General features: G+C 38.9%; 1 protein-coding gene across 2 annotated transcripts in view; it reads right to left on the bottom strand.

The window, feature by feature from the left end:
- The window catches only part of MORC4 (MORC family CW-type zinc finger 4), a 49,955-nt gene that overhangs the window by 2,786 nt on the left and 28,010 nt on the right, over nucleotides 1-19,159 (bottom strand). For both annotated transcript variants that reach the window (XM_022566419.3, XM_022566421.3), the window contains exons 10-14: nucleotides 17,687-17,785; nucleotides 13,861-13,989; nucleotides 11,874-11,942; nucleotides 11,426-11,477; nucleotides 9,867-10,042 (exon numbers count right to left, since the gene is read on the bottom strand). In XM_022566419.3, the coding sequence (XP_022422127.1) occupies nucleotides 9,867-10,042; nucleotides 11,426-11,477; nucleotides 11,874-11,942; nucleotides 13,861-13,989; nucleotides 17,687-17,785 (525 nt within the window). The remainder of the gene's footprint in view (nucleotides 1-9,866; nucleotides 10,043-11,425; nucleotides 11,478-11,873; nucleotides 11,943-13,860; nucleotides 13,990-17,686; nucleotides 17,786-19,159) is intronic.

The raw sequence follows: 19,159 nt of genomic DNA, 5'->3' as shown, positions 1-19,159 counted from the left end.
TTCAAGCCCTGGTCCGGGAAGATCCCACGTGCCGCGGAGCAACTAAGCCCGTGCGCCACAGCTACTGAGCCTGCGCTCTAGAGCCCGCGAGCCACAACTACTGAGCCCACGAGCGACAACTACTGAAGCCCGCTCACCTAGAGCCCGTGCTCCGCAACAAGAGAAGCCACCGCAATGAGAAGCCCGCGTACCACAGTAAGAGTAGCCCCTGCTCACCACGACTAGAGAAAGCCCGCACGCAGCAACAAAGACCCAACACAGCCAAAAATAAATAAATTAATTAATTAAAAAAAATTTTTTTCCAATGAGAAAAGAGCCAGGCACATTACTGGCCACCATATCTCAAGGCTGCTTGTATTTCTCTGTAATTTCTGAGAATATCTGTTAAGACATCTCAAACCTTAGCTTCTTAGAATGCCCTGAATGTTCTTCAAAACTAGTGTTCACCCAGAAATAAAACTGGTCTGTCATCTTAATAGATCTTGTTGTGTCGGCCTTAGGAGGAAAGCAAAAGGACTTAGGGGCTATGTAAGAACGAATGTATCCATCTTTAAACATGCGTAGGGCCACTCTAGGTGGTCCATTTAGCGGTGGTAATGAGGATGATAGTAAAACAAGCAGTTTGCAGGTATAAAGGAAGGGTACATGATACTAGATAGCAACAACAAAGTTTTATGAAAGGCAATTAAAGTCAAATTATCTGCCTTCTCTTCATTTTCCCATCTCTAAGGATTCTGTCTTTAATTATCCTCTCTTCTCTCCCTGCATTTTTTAAATTTATTTAATTATTTAACTATTTAATTATTTAATCATTCATTCATTTGGCTGTGCTGGGTCTTCGTTGTGGGGCATGCGAACTCTTAGTTGTGGCATGCATGTGGGATCTAGTTCCCTGACCAGGGATTGAACCCGGGCCCCCTGCATTGGGAGTGCGGAGTCTTAACCGCTGGACCACCAGGGAAGTCCCCCTACATTTCTTTTCTTTGGTAATCTCATACAATCTTTTGGCTCTAACTTCTGGAAGATAACTTCCAAGTCATTTTCCCAGCCTTGATCTCCAGTACTGAATTTCAAACTGCCTGTTACACATTTCTTTCTGGAGGTCTCACTGATATCTCACTCAGTATGTATAAAACTGACCTTTCACCTTCACCTTCAAACCTGCTCCCTCTCCCACGTTTCCTATTTGTGTTATGACACCAACAAACTCTCAGTAATTTTATATAGTTCTACCACTATCAATACCCAAGTTCAAGTTCTCATTACCTCTCTTGGACTCTTGCAATGGCCTCCTCCAGTCTCCCCTTGTCACACCTCCAGATCACCCACTGCCAAGTTAATCTTCCTAAGGCATTGCTCTGATTATGTCGCCTCCCTATTTGCAATCTTTAGTTATTGTTCCCCACAACATAAAAGCTCAGATGTCTTAGCTTGGTATTCAAGCTTTTCCCTTCCAAAACACAGGAACCATTTACTGAGCACTTACTCTGTGCCAGACAGATCTTAATGTGTATGGTCTCACCCAATTCTCCCAATAACCCTGAGGGAGGAGGTATTTTTATCTTCATTTTAAAAAGAGGATGCTCAGGCCTAGAGAGATTAAATAACTTTCTGAAGGTCATGTAGCTAGTGAGTGGCAGAGCTGGGATATAATTTGGCCCTAGCTTTATTTCTCACTACTTCCCTTCAAAGATACCAGCCAAACAGAATGCCTCACAAATTCTCGGGCTGCTTCTTTTGAAAGGAATACACTTCTCCTCCTCAACACTGCAGGTCTTAAGTCCAGTTCAAATGCCACTTCTGAATTCCTATAGCACTTTAGCACTCTCTCTATAATATATATTACTTTCTACTGTGTGTGTGTGTGTGTGTGTGTGTGTGTGTGTGTGTATTGCAGGTTTCCCACTAAAGTATAAACTCCTTAACAGAAGGTAGTTTAACTAACTTGCTACATGGAGATGAGGGAACAAAATTTTGCAAATAAGAGGCAATCAAAAAAGGAACTATTATGTTAATGAGAGGCAGTGAGTGGATTTCACTTATTGGTTCTGTAAATACTCCTGGTTCTTCCCTCTAGGAATCAAATCTTATTCCAGACCTGTATTCACTGATTCAGTAGAGATTAATTTAGAGTTTACATAGCAGGAATTATTTTCCAACTACATAGTTTCTTCTTATTTTCTTTTTTCTTTTGGTCATATTCCTCCATTGGCTGTCTGCAGAGAAGTCAGCTGATATTTTGATAGGGATTGCATTGAGTACTCAATTTCGGGAGTACTGTCATCTTAACAACATTAAATCTGCTGATACACAAACATGAAATGTCTTTCCATTGGTTTAGGTCTTCTTTAATCTCGTTTAACAGTATTTTGTAGTTTTCAGTGTACAAGTCTAGCTTTAATTTCTGTTAAATTTGTTCCCAAAGATTCTATTTTTGAATCTACTATAAATAGAATTATTTTATTAATTGTTTTAATTTTTATTGTTCCTTTCAAAGAGCCAACTTTTGGTTTCACTGATTTTCCCTATTGTTTTTCTATTCTCTATTTCATTTCCATTCTGATCTTTATTTCCTTCTTTCTCCTTGATTTGGGTTTAGCTTGCTCTCATTTTTGTAGTTTCTTAAGGCGGAAGTTTGTTACCAATTTGAGATATTTCTTCAATTTTAATATAAGCATTTACAAATGTAATTTTCCCTCTGAATACCTTATTAGCTTCAATCCATAATTTTTTGTATATTTTATTTTCATTTTCATCTTAAGATGTTTTCTAATTTCCCTTGTGACTTCTTCTTTTACTCATTTGTTATTTTGGAGTGTTATTTAATTTCTACATATTTGTGAATTTCCCAAATTTCCTTCTGTTGTTGATTTCTAATTTAATTCCACTGTGGTTGGAGAACAGCCTTTGTATGATGTCAATCCTTTTAAATTTGTTGAGGCTTGTTTTATGGTCTAACATATGGTCTATCCTGGAGAATATTCCATACGCACTTGAGAAGCATATGTATTATGCTGTTTGGGGGTGAAGTGTTCTGCACATATCTGTCAGGTCCAGTTGGTTTATAGCATTCTTCAACTGTTTTACTTCCTTGTTGATCTTCTACCCATTACTGAAAGTGAGATATATCTTTTTACATCTTTATTGGAGTATAATTGCTTTACAATGGTGTGTTAGTTTCTGCTGTATAACAAAGTGAATCAGCTATACGTATACATATATCCCCATATCTCCTCCCTCTTGCGTCTCCCTCCCACCCTCCCTATCCCACCCCTCTAAGGTGGTCACAAAGCACCGAGCTGATCTCCCTGTGCTATGCGGCTGCTTCCCACTAGCTATCTATTTTACATTTGGTAGTGTATATATGTCAATGCTACTCTCACTTCGTCCCAGCTTCCCCTTCCCCTTTCCCCGTGTCCTCAAGTCCATTCTCTACATCTGCATCTTTATTCCTGTCCTACCCCTCAGTTCATCAGAACCTTTTTTTTTTTTTTAGATTCCATACATATGTGTTAGCATATGGTATTTGTTTTTCTCTTTCTGACTTACTTCACTCTGTATGACAGACTCTAGGTCCATCCACCTCACTACAAATAGCTCAATTTCATTTCTTTTTATGGCTGAGTAATATTCCATTGTATATATGTGCCGCATCTTCTTTACCCATTCATCTGTCGATGGACACTTAGGTTGCTTCCATGTCCTGGCTATTGTAAACAGTGCTGCAATGAACATTGTGGTACGTGTCTCTTTTCGAATTATGGTGAAAGTGGGATATTAAAGTTTCCAACTATTATTGTTAAATTATCTGTTTCTCCCTTCAATTCTGTCTGCTTTTGCTTTTGCTTAACCTGTTGTTAGGTCCATATATGGGTATAATTTTTATATCTTCCTAATGGACTTTATCAATATGAAATGTCCCTCTTTATATCTAGTAACATTTTCTGTTTAAAGTCTATTATTCTTTCTGATATTAGTATAGCCACTCTAGCTCTCTTATGGTTGCTATTTATATGGTACGTCTTTTTTCATCTTTTTATTTTCAACCTATTTGTATCTCTGAATTAAAGTGTATAGATATTAAATTTGTGTATGTTAAAAAAATCCAATTGGATAATCTCCATCTTTTGATTGGATTGTTTAATCTGGTCACATTTAATGTTTTTACTGTTATGTCAGAATTGATGTCCGCTATTTAGCTTTCCTGTTTTCTGTATGTGTCATGCCTTCTTTGTTTCTTTCTTCCTCTACTTTTCCTCTTTTCATGTTTTGTGGATATTTTCTAGTTTAACATTTACGAATCTAACAATACATTACTACAATTATTACTTTATGTAATGTTATGCCTTTTGAGGAAGCTAAGAGAAGTAAGTAGAGCAAGGACATATTTATAATATTTATAGAGTTTGTTAAATCAACCTTCTTTTTCCATTTTTAATTTTCTTCACTTCTTACTGTGGATCTGAGTTACCATCTGGTGTTAATTCCTTACTCTAATACAGCTTTGCTCCCACCCACTTCTGTTATCGGCAAATATTTTACATCTATACACAAGCCCAACAATAAAATTATATTCATATATAAAATTATATATAAATATATACACATTGTTTATGCAATTATTCTTTAAATCAGTTAAGAATAGAAAGAGGAAGAAATATGCCACTGTATTGTCTTTTACAATTAATTACAGTTACCACTGCCAGTACTCTGTTTTTTCATGCAAATTTGAATTACTATTTGGTGTCACTTGCTTTCAAGGTGAAGAACTCTTTTTAGTATTTCTCGTATGCAGCTTTGCTACAAACACATTCCATCAGCTTTTGTTTACATAAGAATATACTTATTTCACCTTCATTTTCTAAAAATAGTTTTACTGGATTTATGATTCCCAGTTAAGTCTTTCTTTAAGTACTATGAATATGTCATCCCACTGCCTCCTGGTTTCCATTGTTTCTGATGAGAAGCCAGATGTTAATCTTACTGGGGTTCTCTTTTACATGATGAATATTTTTCTCTTCCTGCTTTCAAGATATTCTCTTTGCCTTTGGCTTTCAATATTTTCACTGCATAGCTGTAAATCCCTTTGCATTTATCCTATTTTGAGTTACTTGAGCTTCTTGGATGTGTAAATTAATGTTTTTCATCAAATTTGGAAAGTTTTCAGCCATTATTTCTTTGAATATTTTTTATACCTCTTTTCCTCCCTCTCCTCTTCTTCTTGTACTCCTAATTTGCATATGTTGGTGCACTTAATGGTGTCCTACATTTTTCTGAGGCTCTTTTCATTTTTCTTCATTCTTTTTTCTCTCTATTCTTCAGACAGCATAATCTATAATTGCTGTATCTTCAAGTTTGCTGATTCTCCTGCCAACCCTAATGTGCTGCTGAGTCCCTTTAGTGAAATGTTCACATTAGTTATTACACGTTTCACCTCAAGAATTTCCATTTGGTTCTTTCAAAAAATAAATTTTGTCCCTTTATTAATATTCTGCACTTGATGAAACATGGTCTCCTTTAGTTCTCTGAACATATTTATAATGGCTGCTTTGAAGTCTTTGTTTGCTAAATCCAACATCTGGGTCTCTTTAGGAGCAGTTTCTATTACCTGCTTTCCCCCTACCCCTATGTACAGGTCACACTTTCCTGTTTCTTTGCATGTCTCATAATTTTTTGTTGACAATTGATATTTTAGATAATAACAGTATAGCAACTCCCACTTCCCTGAGTGGTTGTTGCCACTGTTTGCTGGGTTGTTTTCTCAGTGACTTGGCTGAAGTGACTCTATGAAATTTGTTTCCCCTGTAGTATGCTGAGTATTCTGCTCAGATTTATTCTTGATTTTTATCTTTTACCTGGCAATCTAGGAGTTACCCTGAGTCAGCATAGGCCAAAGGTTATAATTAAGCCCTCTTAGCCAGTTAGATTTTTACCCTGTACCACTGGATATATGTGTGGCTTGGAGGCTGCTATCACAGTTCAAGGAATTCATGTTTCTACCCCACATTCAGCCAGGTAGTAGTAGCTTGGATTTTCCCTCTCCAATCACCTCTGACCCCTGGGTCAGAGTAGCTTACTGTTCATCCAGTGGTTGATTAGAGGTTGTGCTTAAGTCCCTAGTACCAGTGAGGCTCCTGCTCTCTGTTGTTTGATCTGTGTGAGGCTTGGGGACTGCATTCAAGTCCACCTTGTGTCCTGAATGAGTGCGGTCTTGTGCTTATGCACAGCCTTCCTAACCGCCAGGGTTGACTATGATCCCAGGAGTGCTCTTCTTGGCTCTCTTTTTGCTTGGTTCTCTCTGTTACCAAACTTATGATTATGCAGCCATTTTGCTTGTTGTAACTTGCATCAAGGAGCTATGAGTGCCCTTTTAATTGTTTGCCACTAAGATTTCCATTGTTTGTGACAATACCCTTAGGAATGGAATTCTTCATGATCTGTTCCACACAAAGTCAGTTCTCCCTAAGCAGAACCTCTGTGCCACTGTGCAAGAGCCGATGGCAGGGACAGTGAGTGGTCCACTCTCTAAGAGGGAAACCTTTTCTTTACAAATGGGTGCTGGGATGGTTTTTGGCTTGGTCCTTGTGGCATGAACCTCTGCCCTATAAGTAAGCTAGGGCTGGAGCAATAGGAGTCCAGGATTGTCAGCATGCTGTCCCTAGGTGAGTGCTTCCACGCTTTGAATGGGGGCTGGGTGGGGGAAGAGAGACCCAGTCCTCTTGATTCTGCTTGGAATAGAGCTCCCGCAAGACAGACCTGGGGGATATGAGAAATGTCAGAGGTCTAACCCCCCAGGTGAAACCATAGCTCTAGACTAGGAGCTAGGAAGAGAGGGAGCCCCCAACTTCTTGACCACACCTACCTGGATTAGAGCTTCTTGAGTAGTTACATAGCTTGGAGGGGGATGAGAGCAGGCGAATGCCAAAGACTCTTGCTCTTCTTTCTGAGATTTAATAGATTTTCTTGAATGAATGTTTCTGTACTTGCTGTATGCCCCTAGGACAATTTCTAGGAACTAGGAATGATTGTTTTGTTTTGTTTAATATTTTTTTCCAGTTAAATGGGTACTTGTTGGTGAGAGAGTTCATCACACTACTCATTTTGCCATTCTGGAAGTCTTTCTCAAAGATCATATTTTAAAATGTTAATACTGGCTCTTGAATCAATCTTATTCATTTTCAAAACTGTTTTTCTATTTCTACCTCATGTTTGTTGTTTCAAATATTCCTTTAACTATATTAGAATGTCTCCCTCCTCTCCTTCCACCATTACGATGTAATTTGGATTTTTTTTGGTTATCCTTTTAAAACATGAAATAATTAGCCTTTGACATATAGCTTACTCAAAGGTTCTCTAAATATCTAAATAAATTACAGCCACTAATTCTCACCTTTGTCTGTATGCTTATGGCTACTTTAGACCTTAGTTTATACCACTCATATGAAACCTAGCATGTACCAGGGATGCTTACATATATAACTCTGAGTACCATAAGCTCCTTCATCTTTGATTCCATCACTGCCTTAGAGCACTGCTTTCATATAGTAAGCACTCAAATGTATGTAGAATGAATGAACAGAAAGGGGACTATTTCCTTTAAAAGATATAAGCTGTCTTCCCCTCAAAGGTTATGCTTGCTTACATACTAGCTAAACTTACTCTTTATTGCAGGTCTTCCCCTCCCCTTGCTAGATTCGTGAGACTCACAGAGCCGTTTCCAATGACACCTCTGGAACACCTCCTAGGTCTTATAACCTACTCCACTAGAAATTTTTAAAACATGCTTGGATGGTGTAGGCTTTACTTTATCTAGAGTTAAAGAGCTGTACTACATGACCCAAGGACCCTTATCAGCTTCAGGTTTTGATAACGAAGGAGACTTTTGCAACCCTGGACTAAACTTATTATTCCCTTAACATGGTTTTAACAGAAAACCTTGTATATTTTATTAAACTCTTGGGCACCTTAATTTTCCTCTATAAAATTTGAATCCCCCTATATGTGTAGCTTGAAACGACATATCATTTACTGACCTTACATAAAACATATGACATTAGCAGCATCGATTATCACATCTCTCTTGAAAGAACACTATTCTCGAATTAAAATTACACGTAAATAGTCACAGTACTTTGCCTGTCCTCCAGAGCCAAAACCCAACTCTGGATACAGCAGTTCTATAAAGACTCATATAGAAATCCTAATTAAGACTGATGAAGTATGCCACCCAATGGATGTACTGCCATACTGCACTCATAAAATACACACATACATAGGTTAGCATTTGTTATCTCCTCCAGGTTACCAAAATTCACTAGACAGTACCAAAAGAAACACTGAAGAGAAAGGAAAAGTGGTCACAGTAGGAAAAGGACAGCCTTCAAGAGCAATGACACCCTGATACTCCAGTGGCAATTCTGATACATGACCATCTCAAGGAGATCGAGGTAGAGAGGTAACAATGTGCTTCGAAAAAACACAGTACTTTACTGTACACCCCTCCCAACCAAAAAGGGGAGTTGGAAAACTGTGGATGGAAACAGTAGAATTAGACTCAAATCCCTGAGACGGACTAGGCTATATTTCTTACTCCCTTGCTGCATAGTTCTATCTCAGAAATAGCTCCTTCAATATGACTCGATTCAACCATTAGTTACTGAGTACCTACTCTCTTCCAAGGCACTATTCTTGATGCTTTCATACAGATTCTCACTTAATTCCTTTAGGGTTCTACTAGTTTTTCTCCTAACAGTTTACTTCTTCTTGAGACTTTTTGTTCATGCTCGGGGTGACATGGGGTTCCTTCAGTATCTACAGAGCTTAATTGTGGAAGAATCACTGAAGAGGGGACTTGCACACATAAAGAGATGTTTGTCTAGGTATAAGAAGCTGAAAAGACCCACCTAAGAAGAAAGAAGGAAAGGAATCAGTAACTTTGGCGGGGGCGGGGGCAGGAATCATTTTTACCCTATTATATATTCCACTGCTTTTTTCCTACAGTATGTTAGGAAAATATCCAAACGGAAAAGGGTTAATGAAAACTTCACAACCTACTATTTAACAGTCATATTATTGAGGACTATAGAAGTTTCTACTGTTAGAGAACAACTCTGTACCTTCCCTATGGCTTGGCCCTGCCCCAAGTGAGAAGCACAGTGGCGAGGAGAAAGCAAGTCATAAATAGCAGTCCTGAGTTCCAGTCTCATGGCAGCATAGGGGCAGTCATACCTTTTCGTGCTTCAAATATTCCTGATGTTTAAGAAAATTTCTGTTGTAAAGACTAACAAAATAATATTGATAAGGTGCTAGAAGATGAACAAGTAAATCCCAAGACTAAACTTATACTAAAAATTTACCCTAGGAAACAATGAACTAGAAGGCTTACCTAATGGCACAAACTTCTAATACTTATTTTTATATGTGGCCAACATGTGCTAGGCCTACGGGGCTGCACAGGATTTCAATATTCCTAAACTTAAGGAAAGAAATAATGCTTATCTATGTAATGTTACCTTACATTTGTATAGTACATTACGCTTTTCAAAGGGTTTTCATGTCCATTATTTCACTTACACAATTCCCAACATAATGTGAATACATAATCCATAAAAGAGCATTTGTCAGATGATGATCACCTCCAAAAAGTAAAAAAAAAAAGATCGACGGACTTGACATGACAGTTATAATGCTGAAAAATGGGGGATACATGCAACATGCAATTCTATCAACCCAAAATGGTGTTTCTCCTTCTGAATTCCATGCCAGGCCTTAGGAAAAACATAAACATTATAACCATACCAATTTATTTTACAGGAAAACAAACCCTGAGGCTTATTACTGAAGAGAGTCTATGTTTTTTTACCCACCTGGAAAACTGAAAAACACTGGAATCCAGAGGCTTAAGTTGAAGAGAAGGTGTTCTGCTTTCTTCTCCAACAGATGAAAGCCGGCTAGGGCTATCAATTCCCTCATATTCAATCGTCTTATTATTCAAGTCATCCATATCTTGAATAGAAGGGATCTTGAGTGGATTAGTGAATACCTAGCAAAGAAAGAAAGAACTCATAAAAAATCCCAATTTCAAACTAAATACCAAAGGATGAGTCAATCCTTCTGATGCTAGGAAAGAACACTTGGCCAAATAAAAACGAACTGTTTCCTACACAAAACAAACAGCGCGCAGTAATGTACACTAGAACACTGACCCCAGGCACGTTCAGTTATAACCTTATCAACTGGACACCAACAGACCTCCCCAACTCACTTATTGGCTCCTAGAGTCATCCCACCCGCAACACAAACCCAGGCCCCCTAGTCACTGTCTAATTCTCTCTTGTGACCCAGTTTAAGGCTGGGTTTTCACTCCTCTGAGCTCTGTGATGAGGGAAGGGATGAAGGGAATAAGCACTGCAGCAAGGGTCTGTGCTGGTCTTGGAGAAATGCATGCGAGAGACTAATATATATTCGTATTGCACACACACAGAGACATGCATCTGGGATCTTGTGGGAGAGCCAGCTTATGAAGATAGTATGAATGATGAAGGTGAAGGAGTATAAAGGGGAGGTAAACTGAATGAGGACAGGGCGGTCCCAGGAAATCTCCCAATCTCTAGATCAGACTATTAAGCCAAGACATGAGGGTATGCAACCTGTTTATTAATACACCTGGGTCTTGGAAGGATATCAGAGGAAGAATTAGTATTTAATTGCCTCTATCCTCACCAGTCTGACCTACCCTGACTGAGTGGGTGGAAGGTGAATCTAACATGCTACTAGCAGGTATCTCTGGGAAAGAGGGTCAAGAGGAAAATCATGCAGAAAGGCAAGGTTGGGTGGGGAAGATATATGGGTGCTATGGTGGCTGTCAGGAAAGGAGTGTCCCTGAAAGGACGGCCAACCTTATTGCACCCTTCAGCGTCCGGAGCTGGGCAACCATGTCCGAGAGACAGTGCTCCTGAAAATTCAAAACAGCAGAGTCTTTATAAAGCCAGCCAGCCTGAAAGCAGGGATGGGGAGGGGCACAAAGAACCACCCCTTCTTCCCAAGAGGAAGGAGAAAGGAATCACCCCTGAATCCTGGAAGAAAGGAGACTGAGGAAAACCAGACACTCAACAGGAGCAGCCTGTATGAGGATGGAACATAACCCTGAATATTCTGTGACACCGAATGTGATATTCACACTGTCCAGAATCAGTACTGGATCCAAATCTGGACAATAAATGATTTGGCTTTTCTATTTTTGGTGATCTGAACATCAGTAACAGCAGATCAAAGCAAAATCAAAAGATCCAGTGAAAAAAAAGACCACCAGAACAACTGGTTTGTTATTGCTATGCAGCTTTCAAGAGTGCTGCTTCCTTCAACCTATGTCCTCTGTTGGGGAAAATTTTGTGTAAGAAAAGCAAGAGGGTGGACTGTCTCTCACCTGGTGGCTCTCACTTTCCACTGGTACCTTCTTCTTCTCAACAGTTTGATCTCTAGGAGAAGATAAAAGGGATATTTAGTTCACTCATGAAATTTCTCAGTCTGAAATGGATTACCAATTATAGACTTAGGTTATAATGTTCCTTCTAAACTAGAAATAGTGTGAGCCTTGTTGAGTAACTAAGTGCTCCTTCCTGAACTCTGCTACTGAAGAGAGATTTCAAATGCCCTATCAAAAGGTGGGGGAAAGAGGGAGAGAGGGTAAAGGCAATCACTAGTTGAGACATTCAGGAGATGACTAGAAAGAATAAAGAACTGGAAGACCAGAGAGGTGAATAGGGAAATCATTTTTAAAAAATCATCTCTCTTCTCAAAATTCCCCTGTCCTATTAGGAAGGGTCAGGCTCCTCTACCGTACGATATAGAGCACCACCTCGGGTATACTCAACTGTTTCTTAGCTTTGCTCAAGTACAGGTCTTCATCAATGAGTTCTTGTTCCTCTGGAACAGAGCACCTCCTGCAGTACAGAGAAGAAATCATCTTTCAGAAACAAAATGTGCCCTTCACTGTTACCCTTAACTTTCCTCACGACTATGACAAGGCAGGTTAACCCCCCTCTAACATTACAGAGTTCAGATTCCACCCACATTACAAAACCTGTGTGCAGGATAACATGTAGCAATTCTCTTTTCAAGGCATATCATATCATTATTTTTGGTGTATATATCACCATTCTCCCAAGACACTCAAAGTACTAAAGCATAATCTCTAGTTCTACACAGTGAAGCTCAAGCACAAGAGAGACTTGCTTGAGGTTCCATACAAAGAGAATATTGCTGACACTAGAACCGAGGTCTTTTGCCTCGTGTACTAAGAAAGTAATTCCCAAGGTGCCATCTAGAAGCAGGAGCATCCCTAGACTATGTGATGATACCTGAAGAGGAAAATCAGAGGCTATGATAGAGAGCAGCAAGAAGAGACTAGGAGCTGACATTGTAAAAGGAACAGAACAGAGACTAGCAAAGAGATGAAAAAGAGAATTCTATAAATGAAAAGACTAGATGTAAAGCACGAGGAAGAGAATTTTAGGAGTAAAAGCTGAAAGGAGTACTAGAAAATGTACTCAATGGACAAAAGCAATCCTAGAAATAAACAAAAATTAATAATAATTGGAAACCCTATGTTATACCCATTTTATTAGGGCACAAAGTGTCCTGGAAGGCTATGTCTCCTGGACTAAGTATAGACTGATAGCATATACAGGATTCAAAAATGAGACTTCTAAGCACTCAGTCCTACTTTTTTTTTTTTTTTTTTTTTTTGCGGTATGCGGGCCTCTCATTGTTGTGGCCTCTCCTGTTGCGGAGCACAGGCTCCGGACGCGCAGGCTCAGCGGCCATGGCTCACGGGCCCAGCTGCTCCGCGGCATGTGGGATCTTCCCGGACCGGGGCACGAACCTGTGCCCCCTGCATCGGCAGGCGGACTCTCAACCACTGCGCCACCAGGGAAGCCCTCAGTCCTACATTTTAATCACACAACCCTAAGAGATACTTAGGCACATCTGGAGACTACGGGGAAATGCTTGCTCATTACAGACCTCGACTTCGTTTATTTAATTTCCTCCATTTTAAACATTTTTTTCTAAAAAGCATACTCTGGTTTAGTACCTTTTTTCTATCAGCATTTATTCTGCAGAAAAAAGTTAAGAAAGTCACAGCTGAATTGAAGCAAACTGAGTTATTATCAACCTATGTGACTAAGTCATATAAAAAATATTTGTTAAGTTGAAATGAATACCCATGGATATGACAGGCACTATCTAGATGTTAGTTGCTTCAAGAAACACATGGTATATTAGAAAGGCAAACATGTAAACAACCTGCATTGAATGTACAATAGGTACTACAACAGATGCAAGTATAGGAAGCATATGAAGAAAACTGTCAACTCAACCTGAAATGTAAATCCCTTGTTCTCAAATAATTTATAATCTCTTGAAGGGCCCAAGTATATATATCCAAAAAATTCAAACAGTACGTGAACAAATGTGAAGAATTAAATACCACAGGAAGCCAGAGTAAAATAACTGTAAACTACTGTCAACTGGAGAAGTATCACACAAAATACTTAAGCTTACCAGACGGATATGATTTAGATAGGCAGATGGAATACAGAAAGTCACTGTAAGCAAGTGGAATGACAGTATCAAGTCATGGAGATGGGAATACGTATGGCATGTGTGGGGAAGAGTGAAGCCACAGGCCTGCTAAAGCAGAAGGTTTGTGTTAAGATACAATGAATAGGTAGAGTGGGACCAGTTAGCATAGGGGCTTGAATGCCAGGGTGAAGAGTGTGGACTTGAGATGAAAAGTGCTTTAGGATACAGAGACAAATCAGGAGTTCTCTCTGACATAATACTGAGTCTTAACCTTACCTGTACTTTGGATGGGAATTATAGTAACAAAACCATCTTGCAGGTAATGTAGATGGATCAACCTTGCCAGGAAGCTTCCTCCATTTAAGACACTCATCACACTGTACCCATGTCTGGTCAGGAATCTTCCTGAATGAAGGAAAACAGAAGTATGACTGTGTATATCCTAGTTCTGTACTCTGTCTTACATTAGAAAAGCATAACCTAAAAATGAAAGTACATGATTTTATATACGAAATGTGTTAGAAATGTTATCATCCAGGTGTCTAAAACGTATATATCTTAAACTTCACAGATAAAATAATGATAGGACTAGACCAGATATGGATATGAAAAATAGTAGCAAGCTTTAACATGGTGAGCTACCATATTACAGAGGTCCATAGTACTTACCTTGGAATCTTATCCTTAAGCAAACAAAAGGATAACTTTAAAATTTATTAATCAGCAAAAATTTTTATATATATTACAATATTACTAAAAAATAAGACCGATAGAATCATTTTATTTGCTTCCATCCAATCCCGTGATAGATTTGAAATGCATTTGTGAGAGTCATTTGAAACACCGTCATTAAAATGACTCCCCCTTTTCCCTGCAGGCTCCCTAGTCCTCCCTTTTTTTTTTCCTTTCAAGAAGTCTTTGTTCATACTTAAATCAAAATCAATATTAGGTTGATATTCCCAAAGCTAACCTTAAAAAGTAACATAAATTTGGGCTTCCCTGGTGGCGCAGTGGTTGAGAGTCCGCCTGCCGATGCAGGGGACACGGGTTCGTGCCCCGGTCCGGGAGGATCCCACATGCCGCGGAGCGGCTGGGCCCGTGAGCCATGGCCGCTGAGCCTGCACGTCCGGAGCCTGTGCTCCGCAACGGGAGAGGCCACAACAGTGAGAGGCCCACGTACCGCAAAAAAAAAAAAAAAGTAACATAAATTTGATTAAATTTCGTAACTAGAAATGGTGGCTCCAGTTCAACAACTGGGTTAAGTTATGAAGAGAAAATTCTTCCAGAGTTCTACTCTTAAAACACATGCCCATTCCCATCTCCTCTAGGAAGTGTAACCCAGTCACCCACACCTTAGAGTAAATTTGTTTCTCTGTAAGAGGAGATGATCATTATATAATAGAAGTAGTCAGCATCTAATATGTGAAAGGCAGACCAGAGTGGGAAGGGGGAAGGCTGGAGAAAAGACAGAAAGAGGGTAGAGGGACACCTAGGGCCAATTTGAAAAACATGTACTTTAGACTAAAAGATTTTGTGTATGTTACATTTACACTGCTCTTTAGTATACTAGACATTTCAATAGAGTGGTATGATTCTTTTATGTCTTAGTTCAATATTTTTCTTATCTTTTTAAATGGTGCTTTTTTCTAGTTATAAAAGCAATATAAGCTCATATAGAAAATACAGAAAGATATAAAAAAGAAGTAAAAGGTACCCATAAGTCTACTACTCAAATACAATGCCCTCTTCTTGTTCAAAACTCTGCTTTAACAAAGAGAATTCATACACATTCTTGGATATATAGCTTCCTATCTCCTAGCTACAGGCTGCTCCAGCCTTGCAACCTCTAAACTCTAAGCTCAGGCCTGACCTCTGGTGTCTAAATATTTCTGTACAGTCACTGTTTTATTTAGAGCCAGAGAAAGGAGTTTCAGCCGTAGTGGAAGGGGAGAGGAAAGGTCATATTAGCTTTGGTTTTACGTGCACACACACAGAAGAGTCTCATGCAGAAGCGTGCCAATATTACTCTCTTGGGGACAAGCATTACAGACGGTAAATCCCTCCCTCAGGTTACATGCAGACCATGGTAGATCCTCCCATCCAGGCAGATAGGAGAGACTTTTAGCTTGTGCTTGCAATAAATAGGTAGTTGAAGGGGCTATGCCATATTCTCATTGCATCCTTCCAGAAGAGTGTCGTGGTTGAGAAACTGGGTTTGGGGGCCTGACTGCTTATATTTGAACATAAGTGGATCTACCACTTTTTACTTATCCAATCTTGAACAAGTTACTTAAGCTCTCAGTGTATCAGTGTCTACATTTGTAAAGAAGTAATAATTATCATCTGTCTATCTCATAGGGTTGTTGTGATGATTAAATAAATACATGTAAAGAACTTAGACCAGTGTCCGGCATGTAAGTACTCAACAGATAATCATCTTTCTGCCTACAGAAAAGGTTGTATAACATACATAAACACACTCCAGCAATATATGAACATCTGTTTCATTGCATTAATCACTGCTTATTTAAAAGGCAAAAAAAGGCATCTCAATTTGCATTTCTTTGAAAACCATGGATGTTGGACAGGAGTAGAGATCTTTAGAATAAGATATAGTGATATTCATACAGCAATCATGCTGCATTTAAAACAAAATTTTATATCAAACATTTGTCTGATTATTTCCTTTTTTTTTTTTTTTTTTTTTGGTAGTACGCGGGCCTCTCACTGCTGTGGCCTCTCCCGTTGTGGAGCACAGGCTCCGGATGCGCAGGCTCAGCGGCCATGGCTCACGGGCCGCTCCGCGGCATGTGGGATCTTCCCGGACTGGGGCACGAGCCCGTGTCCCCTGCATCGGCAGGCGGACTCTCAACCACTGCGCCACCAGGGAAGCCCTGATTATCTCCATTTTTAAAAAAACATGGGTGCCTACCCCAAAATGAACCTCTAATCTTTGTCTTGATGGTATAATTGACTGTATACATGTTGTTACACATCCTATCCTCTATATTATGCTCCTTTCCTGGCCTACTAAGGCATTTCATCCTGATCCACCATTCTGTGTGTAATCTCCTCTCTTGGATTCAATAAATTCTACATCTTTTTCTGACATGCTGGGTTCTCTACTTCTAGTCTCAAATTTCTTGGTACAGTTCCAACAATTGTTCGCTAGTAATAAAGAGAAGGGAAATTGGCTAATATTTCTGAACGCCTGAATGCCTACTATATGCCAGGTACTGTGCAAAAAAGGTTATGTCATCTAGCTTAATATACTCAGAGAGGTGAAGTGACTTACTTAACCTAAGCTCAACCAACTATTAAGAAGCAGATCTAATAGACTTGTGGTTGCCAAGGGGGAGTGAGTAGGGGAGGGAAAGAATGGGAGTTTGGGATTACCAGAGGCAAACTACTATATATAGGATGGATAAACAACAAGGTCCTACTGTATAGCACAGGGAACTATATTCAATGTCTTGTGACAAACCATAATGGAAAAGAATATGAAAAAGAATATACATATGTATAACTCAGTCACTTTGCTGTACAGAAGAGATTAACACAACATTTTAAATCAACTATACTTCAATAAAATCTAAAAACAAAGACTAATAGACATTTATCCATGATTTAATTTCATGATTTTTGCCTAATTATTTGAAAGTAGAGAATACACTAGTGATTTATTTAGGGTTTTAAGTAATATTCATAATATTTATAGAACTTACGACCTTAAAGCAATTGTAATACATTAGATATTATATTGATACAATAAAAGTTTCATGTTGTTTATTAAAAAATAAAGAAGAAAAAGACCTAGATTTTCAACCCAGGAGTGGCTGATTTAAATGGTCATCATCTTCTACTATATCATGCTGCCTGCAGGATAAACTGACAGTACTAAACTCTTCATATTTATGATCCAAATCACAGAAGTGTCGAACCAGAATGAAGAGGTCTAGAGAATGATGAAATTAGTACCTGTGATTTCCAATTTTTAGTTAATTAAACTTCCTTATGTGAAAAGCACCATCTTATCCCATTCCTTCCATTTGCTCCATAGACATTACCCCTAATACTTTTATATTCTAAATTTACTACTCACAGTATTGGCCTGACTATGGCTGAGGTCTCAAAATTCTCTTGGGAGGTCTTTTCCTTCCAATAAGCATTGAGCTTCTGGGCAAGGGCATTTATTGTCAACCTGAAAGAAAAAGAAAGAAACATGTCAATGTTGAGAATCTGTTGAATAATTTTGCAGTCTTTAAGATGCTCCCATTTAACAGAAACCAGCAATTTAGAATATTCAGCATAGGTCTGAACATCTACACTTTCAGAAACTAGGATGGGAATGTACTGCCTTTGTAAATTACATGTCAAAATGACAAAGTCAGTTGAAAAGGTAAGACGGTCACAAGTCCTAAAAAGTATTGTGTTCTCCAAATTTTAGAATCATGGCGAGGGGAACTGACATTAGAGACAATGATAGAAGACTAAATTGCAGATAAGTTGTTGGGGAGTTATTCAATTGTTAGATGACTACAGGTAAACAATTGAGGACCAAGTTGAAAGGCAGAGGATCAAATACTGCACCCTATCTATTACAAATCAAACACTAACTTAAAAATGTCTATATGGTTCTTCTTTATCTAAATGCGGATCACAGCAGTTACAGCAACAACAGGCAACAAAGTCCCCTTCAACCTTCTACTCTATAGCTGTTAGTGGAGGCTATGCCCCAATTATGGCTCTTGCCCTTTCTCCTTTATCTCTCTTCCCAAATGAACAACAGCAGACCCAGGGTTAAACAATATAATATGTAGAAAACCTGAATTTTACTTTTAAAAACTGCCAATTTCTAGTGACTAATTCCTATTTAATTCTACAACCCAGGATTACAACTTAATGTAGAGCTGTACACACCTGAAACACTACAAATTTAGTGTTTAGATCTCTTGACTCCCCGGATAATTCCCCAAAGGTTTTGTAGACCTCTTCTCTCCTTAAGAGGAATTCTTCCTTAACTCCACCTTATATTAAATTAGATTCTGACTACACAGAGAAGATTAAATCATATATGAGTTCCCCTATAAACTCTTAGTCCCCTCCAACCTACCAATGTTCCTACCTCTATGTTTATATCCTTCCCTAAAGTCACAGATGAAGAACTATTTCTTGTTTTCTCTTAAAATTTTACTTTAAATCTACTTTTTAAAAAAGATTACATGGGATTCTGGAAAGGTGATGGAGTAGGAAGCACCAGGAATCTGCCTTCCCATCTAGACAACAATTACACTGGCAGAATCTGTCTAATGTAACTATTTGGAACTCAAGAGTCTACTGAAGACTTGTAATTTCCAGGGGAATGCTTGGATGATAGATTGGCAAATTTCAGCTCTTAGCTACCCATCTCCTACCCCAGCCCTGTGACAGGCAGCTGCGCACACATTTCAAGACCAGCTTGCAGGAGCCAGGGTAGGCAAAAAAGACCTTGTCCTCCAAATATTGGGGATCTGTGCTCTGATCTCTGTTTGCTGCTCGTGATCACAGGATAATGTAATCCCATGGTAACCACAAG

The sequence above is a fragment of the Delphinapterus leucas genome, chromosome X (genome assembly GCF_059928025.1).
Source record: "Delphinapterus leucas isolate spDelLeu-1000000601 "Yukka" chromosome X, BTC_Dleu_Yukka2, whole genome shotgun sequence".
NCBI classification, from domain to species: Eukaryota; Metazoa; Chordata; class Mammalia; order Artiodactyla; family Monodontidae; genus Delphinapterus; species Delphinapterus leucas.
This window is presented reverse-complemented; position numbering and strand designations above follow the sequence as displayed.